Raw genomic sequence first — 18,191 nt, 5'->3', positions numbered from 1 at the left:
GCTAAAAAGAGTTTTTAAAGTGAGTTTTGTAACCTTTTTTCTTTAGATATAATTACAACTAACAAGGGGGGGGCTTTTAATGGTACCCCTGTTTTTAACCCCTTGCGATGAGTCTGTATACTCCGTCTGGATTATGTACCCGACAGCGAAGCCATTGTGCTGAGAGTTTATACAATGCCTGCCCCCAGACCCCCGAGTCCTTTGTCTGGGCAGAGAACGTCCTTCCACCCTTTTCAGTACCCGCCATTCTCACTCTAAAGGGGGGTCGCCGGTTTGGTGTATTTGCCGCCCACCGCAGCTAGGTCACAAAATGTATACAGAGGATTCCTTTCAAGGGGGCTTTAAAAATCACATTGTGCCGGCTTAACGTTTCATCCGGAATGCTGCATTATTATTATTATTATTATTATTATTATTTTATATTAATAATAATAAACGTTACATTGTGCGGCTGAACGTTTCATGTTGAATGTTGCATTATTATTATTATTATTATTATTATTAATAAAAGTTACATTGTGTCAAGGGAAAGTTTCATCTTCATGCTGCCCTATTATTATAATGAAAAATAATCAAAATAATAATAATAATACGTTATTATTATTATTATTATTATTATATACTAGTAATAATAAACATTACATTGTCAAATTAATGTTTCACCTTTATGCCGTGCTAATATTATTATTATTATTATTATTATTATTAATGATAATAATAGTTACATTGTGTCAGGTGACCATTTCCTCTTCATGCTGCCCTATTATTAATAATAATACATATTATTATTATTATTATTATTATTAATAATGATACAAATAATAATAACAGTTACATTGTGCTTTAAAATAAATCATTGATTATCTTTTTATAAAGCTTTTCATCGGATTTAAGCGTCAACCACAAAAACTTTAATACCTTTAATTAGGTATAAAAAAACAAAAACAGTAATTTTTTTATTACATTTTTGGGTTTTCAGTCACTGCCTCGTGTGTTTTATATACATAATGATAGCTCCGCCCACGAGCATCACAGGCGATTGACCAATCAGATTGCGTGAGATTTATGAAGAAATGGCTACCGATGTGGCCTGCGATAAACCTCTCTGCACTCATACTTATCCATAAAGTCTCCTTTATCTGTTCTGATCCGAGCAATCTCGACTTCGTTATATGTAACAATTATCGATACCTAGAAATTACACAATTCCAAAAAAAAACTGAGCTCAGAAATGCATAGATTTGTAAAATCCTACAGATTTCTATAAAATTTCGGAATAAATCCATTTTCTCAAGCGTTTCCCAAGCAAGTACCGTTAACGGCATTTTCCGGCCGAAAGTTTCTCGCCCTGTCCTTTTGTACGACGCGTGTCGCCAACAGCATCAGTTTCCTTCCGGTAGCTTCTGGAATTCGGGGGGTTTTGAGGTCCTCAAGAAGCCACCTTCAGAGGAACCCTTTTCAAATTCTCACCTTGACGCATTTCACGGATGAATTTTCTCCCCCTGGAATTTGGAGAATTTAGTTTTTTTGTTTAATATAAATTATTCCCGGGGCGGACGGGGACTTCTGTCTGAGAATCGAATGGACTTTCTGGTGTGAAGCTTCAAGTTTTCTTCAAAAAATTCAAAAATTATTTTAAAAAGAATTGGAGCCGGTGGACCGGCCGCCGTCGGAGGTGGAAGCCGACATGGCTGCTGTTGTGACTGCGGATGCTCGTATTATTCACCGACAAAGCTTTCTTATTCATCTTCAAAGCGGGTCTCTCCTTTTCAGACATCTGCCCGGGGTGGAGGGTATGAGAGGAGATTTGGGGGGGGTGGATGGATTGGCCGCGGACTCCCTTCGCCCTGAAAGGGTTACGATTTCCAATTCAAGTCACGTGAGCCTATAACGTAGGGTCTTTGTTGTGTCATCTCTGTGGGGAGTCTTCTATAGAGAGAGAGCGAGCGAGCGAGAGGATGAGAGAGAGAGCAGCTCGCTCACCATAAGGTCCGGGTACTTTGTGACTCCATCCGGAGATCTCCAGAGCGGAGACCGCGGTGACCAGGACGGGGGGCTTCATGTAGAAGACGGGTTCGCCATTCATCCCCTTACCTCTTATTCCCAAATAGAAGGAAGGTATGTGGAGGGGAGGATGAGAGGTGGTGGTTGGGGGGGGGGGGTAGGTACCCTCGGAATGAATGAATTCGGAATAAAGATACATTTTAACCGCTTCATTCCAAAATCTGTATCCTCGGACCATCTAACCAGGGCTGCCGCGCGAATCGCTGTCAATTCACCATCCGTCATGATGATTACGGAACCGAGTGATTGGCAGAGATTTAGACTCACGTTTTCTGGTCGCGCTCCTCACTCAGTGAGTCAGGATGATCAACCGGAAGGATCCGTGATTAGGGGACCCGTAACGATCCTTCTGAACGCGCCAGAATTTGCGTTGGGGGCATCCCGGGCGATGTCTGCTAACAGTGGGTCAGAGGTTTGGATGGAGTGTAAAGAAGTTTTATGTTACTGAGAGGGTGGTAGATAAGTGGAACAGCCTCCCAGCAGAGGTGGTAGAGGGTAATACAGTGAGGGGATTAAACATGCATGGGATAGACATACGGCTCCTGAATCTAAGACGAGACCAACGACTGATTAAGGTTTGAGACAGATTCTGAAAGGCTTTGGCTTTATTATTGTGTGTTATTTTATATAGCGCCATCATATTCCGTAGCGCTGTACAATGTGTAGACAGGACATAACAGGTAATATATAACATAATTATTAGACTTACAGAAGTAACAGGTGAGGAGGGCCCGGCTCAAAGAGCTTACAATCTACAGATGATATTTTGAGATTTTCCACGTTTTTAGTTTTGTGTTAAATGGTGATTTTTTATAGAATTGTGTTAATGCTCTGAGCAGCAGGCGGGGAGGGAGGCTCCATCCATTTTCTAAAAAAAAACATTGTAGCCTCTTCTTTTGGGGCATTTAACACAAAGAAACGGAAGTTTCTGGCCAGACCTTTCACATCAGACATCAAAAGCCGCCATAATCTTTAGAATTTTTAGATTTACAAATTAGAACTTTTCTCATCTTTTTAAATAATTTACGTCATTTAGTTGCTCCCTAAAAAACAAATCACATAAAAGAAATAAAGAACAAAAAAAAATAAAAAAAAAAACCCTGGAAAAAGCCATGAAACTATTTGGAAAATGAGCAAAAAAAAGGTTTTTCACAAATACAACTTTATATTAATGAAATCGCACCAAAAACACCCAAATTAGAAAACAGAAGCAGCTATGTTACCAGGCATGGAACGTTACCCACTGTGGCCCTCTCGGGTACCCATCCCCCTATATTTTGTGCCGTTGATAGATTCTATATGGTCAATAAAACCAGAAAAACATACACCGCCGCGGTCACAATTGGGTTAAATATCTACAAAATCCTCCGAAAAATGATGGTTGTTTTAAAAGCCAAAAAAAAAGGAAGCTTGAAAAGAGATGTTATCGCCATAGCAACCAATGGAATTATCCAATCAGGATATAGACGACACGATGGGTCGAGGGTTTCCTTGGTATCAAAGTTTCAGACGTGCTATAACCACGGAAAGGAAATTCCGCTGGTCGCCATGGCGACAAGACCACATTTGGGATTTTAAAGCTTGCATCGCATTTACTTTATAGACAATAACCAACGTGTCTCTCGTGTCAATGGTTTACCGGAAACTTCAGTCTTCAGAATGTTTTTTTAGCAAAGTTTGTGATAAATTTTAAGATGGCCAACATTTGCCGAGCAAGGGGACCCAAGAGGTCTCTCGAGATGTCTTGAAAGCTCATAGGATTCTACATCGTGTTTCAAAAGTATCCCAGACTCACTTGGACCATTTTCTCCCGGACCGACGCGGAAATAATTTATTTATTTTTTTTTATAAAAATGCCCTAATAAGCAAATAATGCCTCCAACCACCGACGGCCACCCTGAGGAAACCAGGAAGAGGAGGAACGCTTTGCGTTTGATGGAGATCACTTGGGGCTCCAAGTAAAAAGATTTTTTTTATTCATTTTTTTTTGGTTAGTATTTTAGTTTTTTTTTTATTTTATTTATGACATAATTTTTTTTCCTCCGGTTTCTTTGACAACAAACCCAACGGCTGGAACCAAATATAACGAGGCCAAAATGGTGACGGATGAATTAATTTCTCGTTGCCGCCCACCGCGATCACCCGCGCGTCTCCTCTACTGCAGCTTCTCCGTAAGGCGGGACCTCTCTGTTCTCACCTCTTGTTATTTTTATCCCTCGATGTGTGTCGGCAGCACGTGTGTATAACGAGCATCGCAATCGACACTTTGTCATTTCGAAGCCGTTGGCAACATTCTAGTTTTTTTGGGGGGGGGGGGTTGTTTTTTTAACTCTTTCACCCCTAGCCAGATTTTGATTTGCGGAGAGTTTATGCATTTCTCTGGCTCTCAGTGAGTTAACACATTGAACACCAATCCAATGGTGTTAACGGGGTTAAAAAAAAAAATCAGCTTTTTTTGTTATTTGGCAGCAAAACGATAATTTGTATTTTCTTATATAAACGTACTTCACAGCGTGGCTGGCGGCCCTGTATATAGAGTTGATCTGTATATAAGGGACATGGATACCCCGGACAGACAGACGACCACCTGCAGTACTACAGTGGGCTACAGGAATTCATGAGAATCCGTCCCTGGGTTGGGATATTTTAATGGTTAAATTTCCTCCGGCCACACTTTCCAGGTTCCGTAGTCTACCATACGACGATGAGCCGGGGCTGCATGTGCCCACCGGCCATTAAAGGGTTACAAAATACTCCTTTTCATTTAACCGTATGATAATTTAACCCTTGGAATATTCCTGCTGCGCGGAGGATGAAGAGGAGAGAATTAACCTCTTCATGACTCATTAAAATGATTTATTTCTAAAACGAAGAACGACCAGTGTTCCAGGTGGCCCTGCGCGATGGAGGCTCTAAAAAAGGGTTACGTCTTAAAATCTTATTGCGCTAAAAGGGTTAAGTCTTCAAAATCATCGCGTTTCTCTTTTTTTTTTTTTACTTTCTCTTCTCACCGTGTCTTCCTCTTTCCATTTTCAGATCAAATCCACAAGGCTCCTGCGGACAGCAGCAAGATGGAGGAGCTGACCCCCGTCCCGCCAGAGGAGGTGATGGACCCCCAGGTGGCCGAAGACCCCGGACGGGAGCCCTTTGGCTACGTCGGCATCGATTCCGTGCTCGACCAGATGAGACGCAAGGCCATGAAAAGCGGCTTTGAGTTTAACATCATGGTGGTAGGTGTGTGTCGCAAAGAAAGTCGGAGATTTTAGGGGGTCTCAGGTGGAGACGTGGCTGGGGGTCTCAGGTGGAGAGGTGGCTGGGGGTCTCAGGTGGAGACATGGCTGGGGGTCTCAGGTAGTCTTATTTAAAACAAGCATTTACCCTCAATAAACAAAATGCCGAGACTCGTAAAACAACGTCTCAGGTTATCCATCCGTTTTGTTTTTTAAATCTTCGTTTTGATTTTTTTGTTTCATTTTGGGGTTTTTCTTGCAATATTCGGAGTTTATTTTTTTTATTTCAAATATAAAAATCCCGACCCTCATTTTTTCAAATTTTAAATAAAAAAAAAATCAATACATTTAAGGCTATAAAATGGGCAATATTATAAAAACATTTTATTTCCTAAAGCTATATAATTGAAGGCTGTGTATTTCTGCAGAAAGGGGCAATACTTTAATTACCCCGCTAGTTTATAAGGTCAGCGCAGAGGGAAAGAGGAAGTGATATGTACAAAGTGAGTTTTTCCCTTTTTTTTTTATTTATAATTATTTTCAAAATTTTAAAATGAATTTCAAAATAACTAATTCCCGACACACAAGCTGGTTCCACTTCTGTTTCCCAGGATAGAATCCGCAGAAAGCGTCAGCCTCGTCTCCTCTGACACACACGGCTTGTATATATATATATATATATATTTATGGTTTGTTTGTTTTTTCACCATTACGGTTTACAGGACAAAGCGGTTTGGGGAAATCGACCCTGGTAAACACACTTTTCAAATCAAAAGTTATCCGGAAATCACCCGGATCTGGGATTCCAAAAACAATGGAACTCAATGAGGTCAGCCAAGGTGAGTTGGCTTCTTCATCTATACTGGTCAGGGCTGGGAATGCCAAGAGCCAAGGATCTCCCAGGACTGCCAATAAATTGCCCCAGAGGATGGGGTATGAAGCAGTTGACATGGTGTTAAATGTCACTAATTGACCCTTCCTTGTCATCGCAGTCATCGAGGAGCGAGGGGTGGAGATGAGACTCACCGTGATCGACACACCGGGATTCGGAGATCAGATCAACAACCAAAACTGGTAAATATAAATAACTGAACGGCCAGATAACAAGATGGCTTCCTTATAGTAACCCATGACAATATTTATTCAATATCGGCAAACCCCTGGCTATATTATGTATTGATAATGTTCATCGGTGACTCTCGATGGCCATGGTGGCTCGGGGGATTTGTCCACCTGGGCATGGCTGAGAAGACATGGAGGAAGAGTACCTTCTTCTCAATCTCTTTCTTCTGTTTGTAAATCCCTTGGGTTTTTTGGAAGGTATCAGAGGTATCCGGACCGTTCGCCTCTCTCCCCGTGTTCTGGTTCATGGTCACCATCAGACATGAAATCCCAACACATGCAGAACCTGCCAGCCACCCGAGGCTCAGATTTCAACCCTGCTGAGTTCCATCAGACAATCTGCCAACCGGATAAGTAGGTGTATCGTTGGTATCAGAGGCGTTTAGACGCGAAGAAGGACTCTGGGTAGACGAGACGATAATGGAGAGAGCCGGGGCGCTGATAGAACAGCCGCGCTATTATGTTCCTGACACATGAGTTATGGGAAGAGGAATCCTCCGGGATCTTCTCACTGTGTCCTGTGAATAAAGAATTCGGTTTCTTTGTCTGTTTTGCCCTCTCCTAGCTGGGAACCGATCATTAAATACATTCACGAACAGTACGAGAAGTATCTGAGAGAAGAAATCCTGGTCAACCGAAAACGCCGGATCCCGGACTCTCGTATTCACAGCTGCATCTACTTCATCCCCCCTACAGGGCACTGGTAAGAAACGGCTTGGGTGATACGGGAATCGATGCATTAATACCTTAAAAACAGCTGATAACGGGCAGAGTACATAAAATATAACCCCCAGCGCTGTATAAAGTAATATAACCCCCAGCGCTGTATACAGTAATATAACCCCCCCAGCGCTGTATACAGTAATATAACCCCCAGCACTGTATACAGTAATATAACCCCCCAGCGCTGTATACAGTAATATAACCCCCCAGCGCTGTATACAGTAATATATTCCCCAGCTATGTATACAGTAATATAACCCCCAGCGCTGTATACAGTAATACAACCCCCCAGCGCTGTATACAGTAATATAACCCCCAGCGCTGTATACAGTAATATAACCCCCCAGCGCTGTATACAGTAATATATTCCCCAGCGCTGTATACAGTAATATAACCCCCAGCGCTGTATACAGTAATATAACCCCCCAGCGCTGTATACAGTAATATATTCCCCAGCGCTGTATACAGTAATATATTCCCCAGCGCTGTATACAGTAATATAACCCCCAGCGCTGTATACAGTAATATAACCCCCCAGCGCTGTATACAGTAATACAACCCCCCCAGGGCTGTATACAGTAATATAACCCCCCCAGCGCTGTATACAGTAATATAACCCCCAGCGCTGTATACAGTAATATAACCCCCAGCGCTGTATACAGTAATATAACCCCCCAGCGCTGTATACAGTAATATAACCCCCAGCGCTGTATACAGTAATACAACCCCCAGCGCTGTATACAGTAATATAACCCCCAGCACTGTATACAGTAATATAACCCCCAGCGCTGTATACAGTAATATAACCCCCCAGCGCTGTATACAGTAATATAACCCCCAGCGCTGTATACAGTAATATAACCCCCAGCGCTGTATACAGTAATATAACCCCCCAGCGCTGTATACAGTAATATAACCCCCAGCGCTGTATACAGTAATATAACCCCCAGCGCTGTATACAGTAATATAACCCCCCAGCGCTGTATACAGTAATATAACCCCCAGCGCTGTATACAGTAATACAACCCCCAGCGCTGTATACAGTAATATAACCCCCAGCACTGTATACAGTAATATAACCCCCAGCGCTGTATACAGTAATATAACCCCCAGCGCTGTATACAGTAATATAACCCCCCAGCGCTGTATACAGTAATATAACCCCCAGCGCTGTATACAGTAATATAACCCCCAGCGCTGTGTACAGTAATATAACCCCCCAGCGCTGTATACAGTAATATAACCCCCCAGCGCTGTATACAGTAATATAACCCCCAGCGCTGTGTACAGTAATATAACCCCCCAGCGCTGTATACAGTAATATAACCCCCCAGCGCTGTGTACAGTAATATAACCCCCCAGCCCTGTATACAGTAATATAACCCCCCAGCCCTGTATACAGTAATATAACCCCCCAGCGCTGTATACAGTAATATAACCCCCAGCGCTGTATACAGTAATATAACCCCCCAGCGCTGTATACAGTAATATAACCCCCCAGCGCTGTATACAGTAATATAACCCCCCAGCGCTGTATACAGTAATATAACCCCCAGCGCTGTATACAGTAATATAACCCCCCAGCGCTGTATACAGTAATATAACCCCCCAGCGCTGTATACAGTAATATAACCCCCAGCGCTGTATACAGTAATATAACCCCCCAGCGCTGTATACAGTAATATAACCCCCCAGCGCTGTGTACAGTAATATAACCCCCCCAGCACTGTATACAGTAATATAACCCCCAGCGCTGTATACAGTAATATAACCCCCCAGCGCTGTATACAGTAATATAACCCCCCAGCACTGTATACAGTAATATAACCCCCCAGCGCTGTATACAGTAATATAACCCCCCAGCGCTGTATACAGTAATATAACCCCCCAGCGCTGTGTACAGTAATATAACCCCCCAGCGCTGTATACAGTAATATAACCCCCCAGCGCTGTATACAGTAATATAACCCCCCAGCGCTGTATACAGTAATATAACCCCCCAGCACTGTATACAGTAATATAACCCCCCAGCGCTGTATACAGTAATATAACCCCCAGCTCTGTATACAGTAATATAACCCCCCAGCACTGTATACAGTAATATAACCCCCCCAGCGCTGTATACAGTAATATAACCCCCAGCGCTGTATACAGTAATATAACCCCCAGCACTGTATACAGTAATATAACCCCCAGCGCTGTATACAGTAATATAACCCCCAGCGCTGTATACAGTAATATAACCCCCAGCACAGTATACAGTAATATAACCCCCCAGCGCCGTATACAGTAATATAACCCCCAGCGCTGTATACAGTAATATAACCCCCAGCGCTGTATACAGTAATATAACCCCCAGCACAGTAATGTCGGTGACAGAAAGCTGGTTTTATCCCATTTTGTTCCAATAAACTCCCTTTATCTGCAGACCTGGAGCCGCCGTTGCCGTCAGTCATGTGATATTTTGGGTGACTTTCCCGGCTCAAACACCACACTGAGCTGATGCTTTATGGCGATGCTAATGAAGTCCGATCCTCCATAGACTTTATATTATGAGGCAAAAATTACAACTAGTTTAAGAAAAGAAAAAAGCGAGCTTTTTGAAAAGTTATTGTTCATCTGATTCTGGGAATGAAACGTTTGCACCGAGCTCCTGTTTAGTCGGTCGCTGCTCTCTCAGTCTCCTTCTTCTCTTCTCTCCATCCAGGCTACGACCCCTAGACCTCGAGTTCATGAAGCGCTTGGGCCGCATCGTAAACGTTGTTCCCGTTATTGCAAAGGCTGATACCCTAACCCTGGAGGAGAGGGAAGAATTCAAACAGCGGGTAAGTGCCCTGCGGAGGAAGCGAGGATCGGAGAACCAGGTCGTACCGACCAAAAAATATTAAATATACAAAAATACAAACTTCAGAAAAACTCCCCGTTTTGGGGTCATGATCTGGAACCACAGAAGCACAAATTAGCTCATAAAATACCCAAAATAGCACAAAAAATTGCCTTTCTATACGATTTAAGATAGTGACAAACTATCATTAAGGCCATGTATTTTCCTTTTCCTAAACTAAATCCCAAGTACTTTCCTTTAATGTCCTTGATGAGCTAACAAATACTCTGCAAGTGGAACCGCCTCCCAGCAGAAGTGGTAGAGGGTAATACAGTGAGGGTATTAAACATGCATGGGATAGACATCCGGCTCCTGAATCTAAGACGAGACCAACGACTGATTAAGGTTTGAGTCTTTACAGCAGGAGAAACGGGGCGACTAGACGGGGGCCGAATCGGGGCCGATCTGCCGGCGGGTTCTGTGTTTCTATTGAGAACCCACCAGACTGTTTTATCCTCCTTAGATACGGAAGGACCTGAAGGCTCACGGGATCAGCGTGTATCCTCAGCCCGAGTTGGATGAAGACCCAGCAGATAAGATGCTTAACGACAAGATCCGGGTGAGCCTGGCGGCCATTTTTAAAAAAAAGTCTATTGGTGGGAGGTTGAGACAAGGGGCAGTCGCCATGGATACATATATCCAAGAATCCTTACATTGTGCGCGTGTGTATTTTAAGGGTTAATTTTCCCAACTAGTTTCCATTAATCTTAACCAATCCTTTCTCTTTTGATAGTAAATGAAATGATAGTTACTGTTATTTAAACGCTGTCCGTTCCCCCGAAAAATAAGGATAATTCGGAAAAAGATGCCAAGTCCAAATAAAAAAAATAAAATAGACCTTTTGGGGAAAAAAAAAAATCTGACTTTTAACACCAACAAAAATCTCCACAAATCTTCTTTTTGTTAAAGTTTTTGGCATTTAGAGATATTTCCGTATTTTGCTTAATATTACCTTAATCGAAGAAATGTTGTTGTTTTTTTATTGTGATTTTTTTTTCCCCCTTCTCGATTTCAGGAGAAGATCCCTTTTGCCGTGGTGGGGACCGACGAGGAGCATCAGGTCAACGGGAAGAAGATCCTCGGCCGGAAAACCAAGTGGGGGATTATAGAAGGTATTTCGCCCCCAGCGGCTCGGGGCTTAATCCGCGCGTTAGCCGTTATCTAGACCGTCGGAGCGAGGCGGTGGGCAGGAATCCTGATTAATGCCGCGAACGAGCGATTAATCATGCGGGGCGGGTAGCGACGACACGGACGCTTATCCTAACACCTGCCGATACATTTTTTGGAGGGTCGGCTGTCATCCTCCCACCGCTCTCCAATCCATTAGCCGGTTTCCTCTCTCACGTTCCTGGATACGCTGAGGAGGAACGAGGAACGCATCTGTTCCTCATCACCGAGATCTCTCAGTGGGCAGTTTAGGGTGAAAACAGGTGATAATGGACAATTTCCAGCTGTCTCCTGACTTTCCAGCCTTTCTGTGCTGCAAAGAGATATCTCCAACTTCCAACTGCCCCGGGGGACGGGGGGGGGGGGGGTGTTAGTGGACGTGACTCTTCCAATCCGAGCCATAACATCGAGCTGAAAGAGAAGTTAAAGGGTGTTTTAAAAAAAAAAAAAAAGTATATATTTTGATGCATTTCGTATTTGACTTTAAAACTTACATTTTTTTGTAATTCTTTTTTTAATTGACATATATAGGGTTTTTTTTTGCATTAATTTAGACTTAATTTAAATATGTCCTTTACATCCAGAGAGGCAGAGCAATAAAAACTATAAACGTGAACCCCACATTTTTGGGATTGGGTCTACTTGTTAAAGTTTTTACTCTTTTTTTTTTAAAAAAAATCTCTTTTAAAAAAAAATAAAAAAAAAATAGCAATATACAAAAAACGACACGTTATCCCGGAGCACAGAGAGGTTGATCACCTGTTTATGGCAATAAACAACTGGCCCGGACAGGGGCCGTTAATTTACACCCCCCCTATTACACCCCTCATTAAGGACAGTGGGAAAGAACAACGGAGCCAGGGAAACCTCTGATCAACAAAGGAATAGTAACAAAAGTAACCACTTTATCATTCACCCTTCTAAAAAAAAAAGATTATGTTACACTTTTCCACTCGACTTGTTCCTTTGCCATTTTTTTATATTCTCCCCAACTGTAATTTTAACCCCTTAAATACAGTCTGCACATTAAATACTTGCGTTTTTATTTTTTTCCCCCAGTGGAAAACACGACGCACTGCGAATTCGCTGACCTGAGAGATCTGCTGATTAGGTGAGATTTCGTTTCAGGTTAATTTAGTATGTGTTTATTACACTGTGCATCGGATACACGTGCACAGGAATCAGACACATCAGAGGCAGCAGGGGTTATTCTAGGGAGGTTTATAAATCTAAAGAGCTGCCTCCATAATAGAAAACTATTTTTCCCCATATATAGGTTTTTTTTGTTAAATGTGTAAATGTAGCTATGCTTCTATCGTGCAGTACCAATAATGGCCAGAGAGGGAGCAGTACAAAATACAGAGGAAAAAATAGCCTGTGGTGCAGTACCAGTAACGGCCAGAGAGGCAGCGTTGCACAGCTAAGGGACTCTAGCCATTGATGCAACGTAGACTCGATTCCCACCACAGTTCCAGTGACCATCTTCCTCTCTTCTCCTTGTAGATCCAATCTTCAAGATCTGAAAGATATAACCCACAATATTCACTACGAGACCTACAGAGTGAGCCGACTGAACGAGAAGATTCAGTGCAGCCCAACTTATGTCAAAGATCCCACCATCTTGTGAAGCCTCTCCATGACCCTCAAGAATTTTTTATGTGCCTCCTCAATGGACATAAGAGCCAGCGCAATGGCAGTTGTTTCTGTCTGCCTGATTGTTCAATTCGATATAAGTCAGCTAACTAACTGCCAGCCCATCCTGCCAAAAACCCACCTCCGGGGGGGTCCTACCACAGCTCAATAGACTGCCATCTGTCCCACCAAAACCCCCAATGCCAATCTGTCGCACCAGTAACACTGACCAGTAAATTATTGCCCGTATACTTCTCCTCAAACCCTTCTAGGACTCAGAGAAACCCCAAATTACTATGAGTCTGCCCAATGTAGTCGACAAAAGTATTTACCCCATTGAGATAACATTCCATAGATCATCTAATTCCAATATTCCAATAATCATCTACGAAAATGTTTACCTTGGGGCTATTTGAACACCTCTTATAGAAAGCCTTTAACCCATTGGGGGCAATCGTTAGCCATTGTACATCACAGCAGATTGGGATGTCCATGATTAGTCGACAGGTCATTCAACCGCTATCAATCCAAGAACCCAACAAGATCTTGATGCCGTTTACGCAAATAATAACTGAATGTTAACCGCCGCAATAATAACAAAATCTAGGCAACGCAACCTGCCTTAACGTCCATGACCTCCACATGTTTTTTGCCTAAATCCTTTAACCCTGCGCCCTCGGGAGGCGAGAGTCTCGGACTCTCCTGGTTTGATTTAAAGTTGAGGAGGACACCAAGATTGTCAAACATTTATTTACCAAAAGAGGCAACGAGAAGAGGACATCGATTGGGACATGGAGCCTCCAAAAGGAAATAAGACTAATCAGTGATGGAGGAAAAACAGAGAAAAATACATTTATATATAATGTTAAGGCACAGATTTTTTTTTCAGATATTTTTAACGATGTATTTACAATATGAGACACTTTCACTTTCTTTATAATTTTATGTATAGCTGTTTCAGATTCATATTCTAGCTGCTTAAAAAGCTTCTTTTTATGATTGTATCTGTTGTTCCAGAGTCTGGAATCCTCATAAATAAATACATTTCAGACCTGATGGGGTATCTTTCTTCAGAGGCGTCTCAGTTCTCGTAAGCATCTCATATATAATATGAGAATTATCATTTTCTCTTTTGAATTTATAAGTGATTTCGCAAATTATTAATATTTGCTAAAACGATCCCAGCAGTTGGAAAAAAATACCAAGTGTAAGTTAACGGGTTGTTTATTGACGCTGCTATCCTTTTGAAGTTAAAGTATCATGGTGAGAAGGGAGAATAAAGAGAGAGAGAGAAATGAGAGCAAATAGAGGAGAGAGGAAAGAAAACTAGGAGAAAGAAGAGAGGATGGAAAGGAGAGGAAAAAAAAGGGAAGAAAGACAGAGAAAGGGGGCAAAAGGAGGAATGGGAGATGGGAAACAGATATAGAAAGGAAGAGAGAAGAGGGAAAAGAGGCAAGAGAGCTATAGAAAGGGATAGAGACAATAAGGGGAGAGGAGAGAGATGAGTGCTTGCAGCAGCGTAATTACTTGTCCAAAGGTTGCCCAGACAGCTTCATTACAGAAGATGGAACAACTTGGCCACCAACTCGCCATTTCCCGACACACAAAGAGTTAAATCAGAGATCTTTATTCTGAGGCTATCCAGGTGGCCCTAATCTCGCTCCACGAAAGAAAAGCTCAAGACAGTTCTACCTGAGTTAGGATGATGACTATATATATAGATATATATATATATATAATGCTTATTATATCCCCAGTACACAACCAGTGACAATTATACATCGAGGGATCGACCACAGAGAAAAGCGGGATCTCAGAGGTCTTATAAATTAACCGTGGGGCCAAACATTAAAACATTCCAGCACTCAGGACCTGAACACCAGTGGACTCGGAGATCGTTCCATCCACCTTTTAATTAGAACAAATCAAAGCGTGTTTACCCAGTGTCCACGACGCAATCATTTCTGACGCCCTACTTTAGAACACCTTAAATCGGGGCCAGAGGATGGCTGTCCGACCGGCTCTCGAGTCCATAAGCGAGGGGATCAAATTCTTGGCCCCCCGGTGTCCCATTGGGCCAGCTACAAAAGGGATATTGTGCGGTCTCCCCAACAGGCCAATTTATTCCATGCCGCCTCCATAGACTGCATTAAGAAACGTAAATGGAAGCGCAAGATCAAAACCAATTAAAGACTAAATAATCGGAATAATCGAATGTCGAAGTCCCTCTATAATGTGTGTTAATTACTCTGTTCTTATGTTAATGCATTTGTAGTTTCCTTACGGGATTCTTGCACAAAGGATTTAATTCCCGCAATTCACGGAGCCTCCTCTGCAAACCGGTCGCTCCTTTTTTGCATATTTTGTTTTCCCCCCAAAAGTTAAATTTTTGTCTTGTTCTGGGTGCAGTTACTATTTTGGCCACTGGGTGGCACCAAATTACATAGAATCCAAAGTTCAAAACGAGTTGTTTTGACTGGATGGTAACCAGATGGATGAGAAAGGGTTAAACAGCTTAGATGGTTCCAAAAGTTGTTGTTGTTATTATTATTAGAATATAATTATCAAAAAATGATTAATAATTCATATGGTGCCATCATATTCTGTAGTGCTGTACAATGTACACAAATTGTATTTACAAAATTAAATAAACAGAAACATCTTTTCTTCCTGCACTCAGCAATGACCTCCCCCAATGGCAGCATCTCTGGGAACTCTTTTTTTTAATTTTTGTGGCCTGTCAGGTCCTGACGCTGACTAATTAAAGTCTATGGAGGAACGGACTTCATTAGCATTGCCATAAAGCATCAGCATGTTGTGGTAATTGAGCCGGGAAAATAACACATGACTGACAGCAATGGCGGCCGGAGGGTTATTACTGTATACAGTGCTGGGGGGGGTTATATTACTGTATACAGCGCTGGGGGTTATATTACTGTATACAGTGCTGGGGGGTTATATTACTGTATACAGTGCTGGGGGGGTATATTACTGTATACAGTGCTGGGGGGGTTATATTACTGTATACAGCGCTGGGGGTTATATTACTGTATACAGCGCTGGGGGGGGTTATATTACTGTATACAGCGCTGGGGGTTATATTACTGTATACAGCGCTGGGGGGGTTTATTACTGTATACAGCGCTGGGGGGTTATATTACTGTATACAGCGCTGGGGGTTATATTACTGTATACAGCGCTGGGGGTTATATTACTGTATACAGCGCTGGGGGGTTATATTACTGTATACAGCGCTGGGGGTTATATTACTGTATACAGCGCTGGGGGGGTTATATTACTGTATACAGCGCTGGGGGGTTATATTACTGTATACACCGCTAGGGGGTTATATTACTGTATACAGCGCTGGGGGTTATATTACTGTATACAGCGCTGGGGGGTTATATCACTGTATACAGCGCTGGGGGTTATTACTGTATACAGTGCTGGGGGGTTATATTACTGTATACAGCACTGGGGGTTATATTACTGTATACAGAGCGGGGGGGTTATATTACTGTATACAGCACTGGGGGTTATATTACTGTATACAGAGCGGGGGGGTTATATTACTGTATACAGTGCTGGGGGGTTTATATTACTGTATACAGAGCGGGGGGGTTATATTACTGTATACAGTGCTGGGGGGTTTATATTACTGTATACAGAGCGGGGGGGGGTATTAGTATATAGAGGGCTGAAATAACCATGATAAAATACAATCACACGGAGGTTCTTTGAACCGCTATTAGTTAGGGGTTGGGGGGCTGACCACCTCTCTACCCAAACCCTGGGTATTGGGGTTGCATTAGGCAGCCTGTGGCAGAGCCAGACTGGTGTTTGGGACGCTGAACTCCTAGACTTCTTCCCAAAGAGAACATCCTATTTTATGAATTTTTGTATAAAAATAACAAGATATCGACGCTTTTCATGTCTGGTCGTCACACCTGCGGCCATCGCGCGGCAGATTGGACTTTCGATCCTCCCAATGAGCTCAGAGCTTATTATCCTCGTTCAATCATTCATTTTGCGTCCTCGTTGAGGGAGATCATTCTCACCTTTTACTGGGTTTTCATTTCTTTTTCTCATTGTCGGACGCGCCGAGTCTCACCTGTTCAGCTTTACTGGGTGTTATTTGTGACATTGACCCCCCCCATGAACCAGTAACTGCCCCAAGGGGACGGGCAGCAGCTGCAACCAGCAAACGTTACACATTTTAATTGGCCAGATTGTGGAGTGATTATCGGAGAATAAACAATTAACAGCCCAGAATATCATATATTGTTTTTCTTCTATAACCAGGAGGTCAGAGGCTGAGATGGAATGGAAGGAAGTTTTACTTTACTGAGAGGGTGGTAGATAAGTGGAGCAGCCTCCCAGCAGAAGTGGTAGAGGGTAATACAGCGAGGGGATTAAACATGCATGGGATAGACATACGGCTCCTGAATCTAAGACGAGACCAACGACTGATTAAGGTTTGAGTCGTTACAGTGGGAGAAACGGGCGACCAGACGGGGGCCGGATGAAACTTGGTAAGAAACATTGTTACCAATTAAAAAGTTTAGTGTAATAAAAAAGATGGACTATTGATATACAGCCGCCAGCTGGGACCTTTAAACTAATTAAATGTTAATTAAAGTGTTTTCTGATGGAATGAATACAGTGATTAATAGCCTCGCAGCTGAGGGGCCACATCTGGGACCACAAAGTGGAACTCTGTGAAACGCGTTGGGTCAAACCCCGCAAGAGACAATTCCCAGCTACGAGAATCAATGGTGTTAGAATACGTGTGTGTGTTATTATTGGGGGTTAGTATTTGTGGGTGTGTTAGTGTATGGCGTATGGTGTTAGTGTGTGAGTGTAGATATTTGGTGTTGGTGTGAGTGTATGCATGCTAGTGTATGGAGTTAGTGTGAGTGTGTGTCAGCACATTAATTTTTTTGCCCTTCTCCCCTCATGCCCCACTTTCCTATCCTGATGCCCCTCTCTCATCCCCCGATACCCCTCGCTCCTCCTCCTCTGATGCCCCTCTCTCCCCCCCTGATGCCCCTCTCTACTCCCCTGATGCCCCTCTCTCCTAGGAGGTCAGAATGTTTGCTGGGTATGAGGGGATCGCAGGGTTCTACTGCCCTAAAAGCCCCGATAATGTGTATAGAAACAGCAGGAAACGGCTTTATAAATTAAACGGGGTAAATAAACCCCATTATTCTTCTTCTAAACGCCCCACCCAGTTATACATATAACCCCGCCCTCAGCCACTCCCCCTAAAAAGTGCCCCCTCCTTCGGTCTTTTCACCTGTCGCCAGCCGTGTTTCGCTCAGTCACGGGAATCATCACGCGCCGTTTCGTCTCCTGTCACAGGTTGGCAA

The 18,191-nt window shown here is 42.9% G+C and overlaps 1 protein-coding gene across 1 annotated transcript in view; it reads left to right on the top strand.

The window, feature by feature from the left end:
• LOC149285730 (uncharacterized) overlaps positions 1 to 12,817 on the top strand; it is a 43,239-nt gene extending 30,422 nt beyond the window's left edge. Inside the window, exons 4-12 of the mRNA XM_089494821.1 lie at positions 5,101 to 5,298; positions 6,017 to 6,133; positions 6,287 to 6,368; positions 6,982 to 7,119; positions 9,847 to 9,964; positions 10,487 to 10,582; positions 11,039 to 11,135; positions 12,250 to 12,301; positions 12,694 to 12,817. Of these exons, the coding sequence (XP_089350947.1) occupies positions 5,101 to 5,298; positions 6,017 to 6,133; positions 6,287 to 6,368; positions 6,982 to 7,119; positions 9,847 to 9,964; positions 10,487 to 10,582; positions 11,039 to 11,135; positions 12,250 to 12,301; positions 12,694 to 12,817 (1,022 nt within the window). The remainder of the gene's footprint in view (positions 1 to 5,100; positions 5,299 to 6,016; positions 6,134 to 6,286; positions 6,369 to 6,981; positions 7,120 to 9,846; positions 9,965 to 10,486; positions 10,583 to 11,038; positions 11,136 to 12,249; positions 12,302 to 12,693) is intronic.
• Positions 12,818 to 18,191: the final 5,374 nt, after the last annotated feature.

This window comes from Sceloporus occidentalis, unplaced genomic scaffold (assembly GCF_023333645.1).
Source record: "Sceloporus occidentalis isolate IW3139 unplaced genomic scaffold, rSceOcc1.0.p SCAF_76, whole genome shotgun sequence".
NCBI classification, from domain to species: Eukaryota; Metazoa; Chordata; class Lepidosauria; order Squamata; family Phrynosomatidae; genus Sceloporus; species Sceloporus occidentalis.
This window is presented reverse-complemented; position numbering and strand designations above follow the sequence as displayed.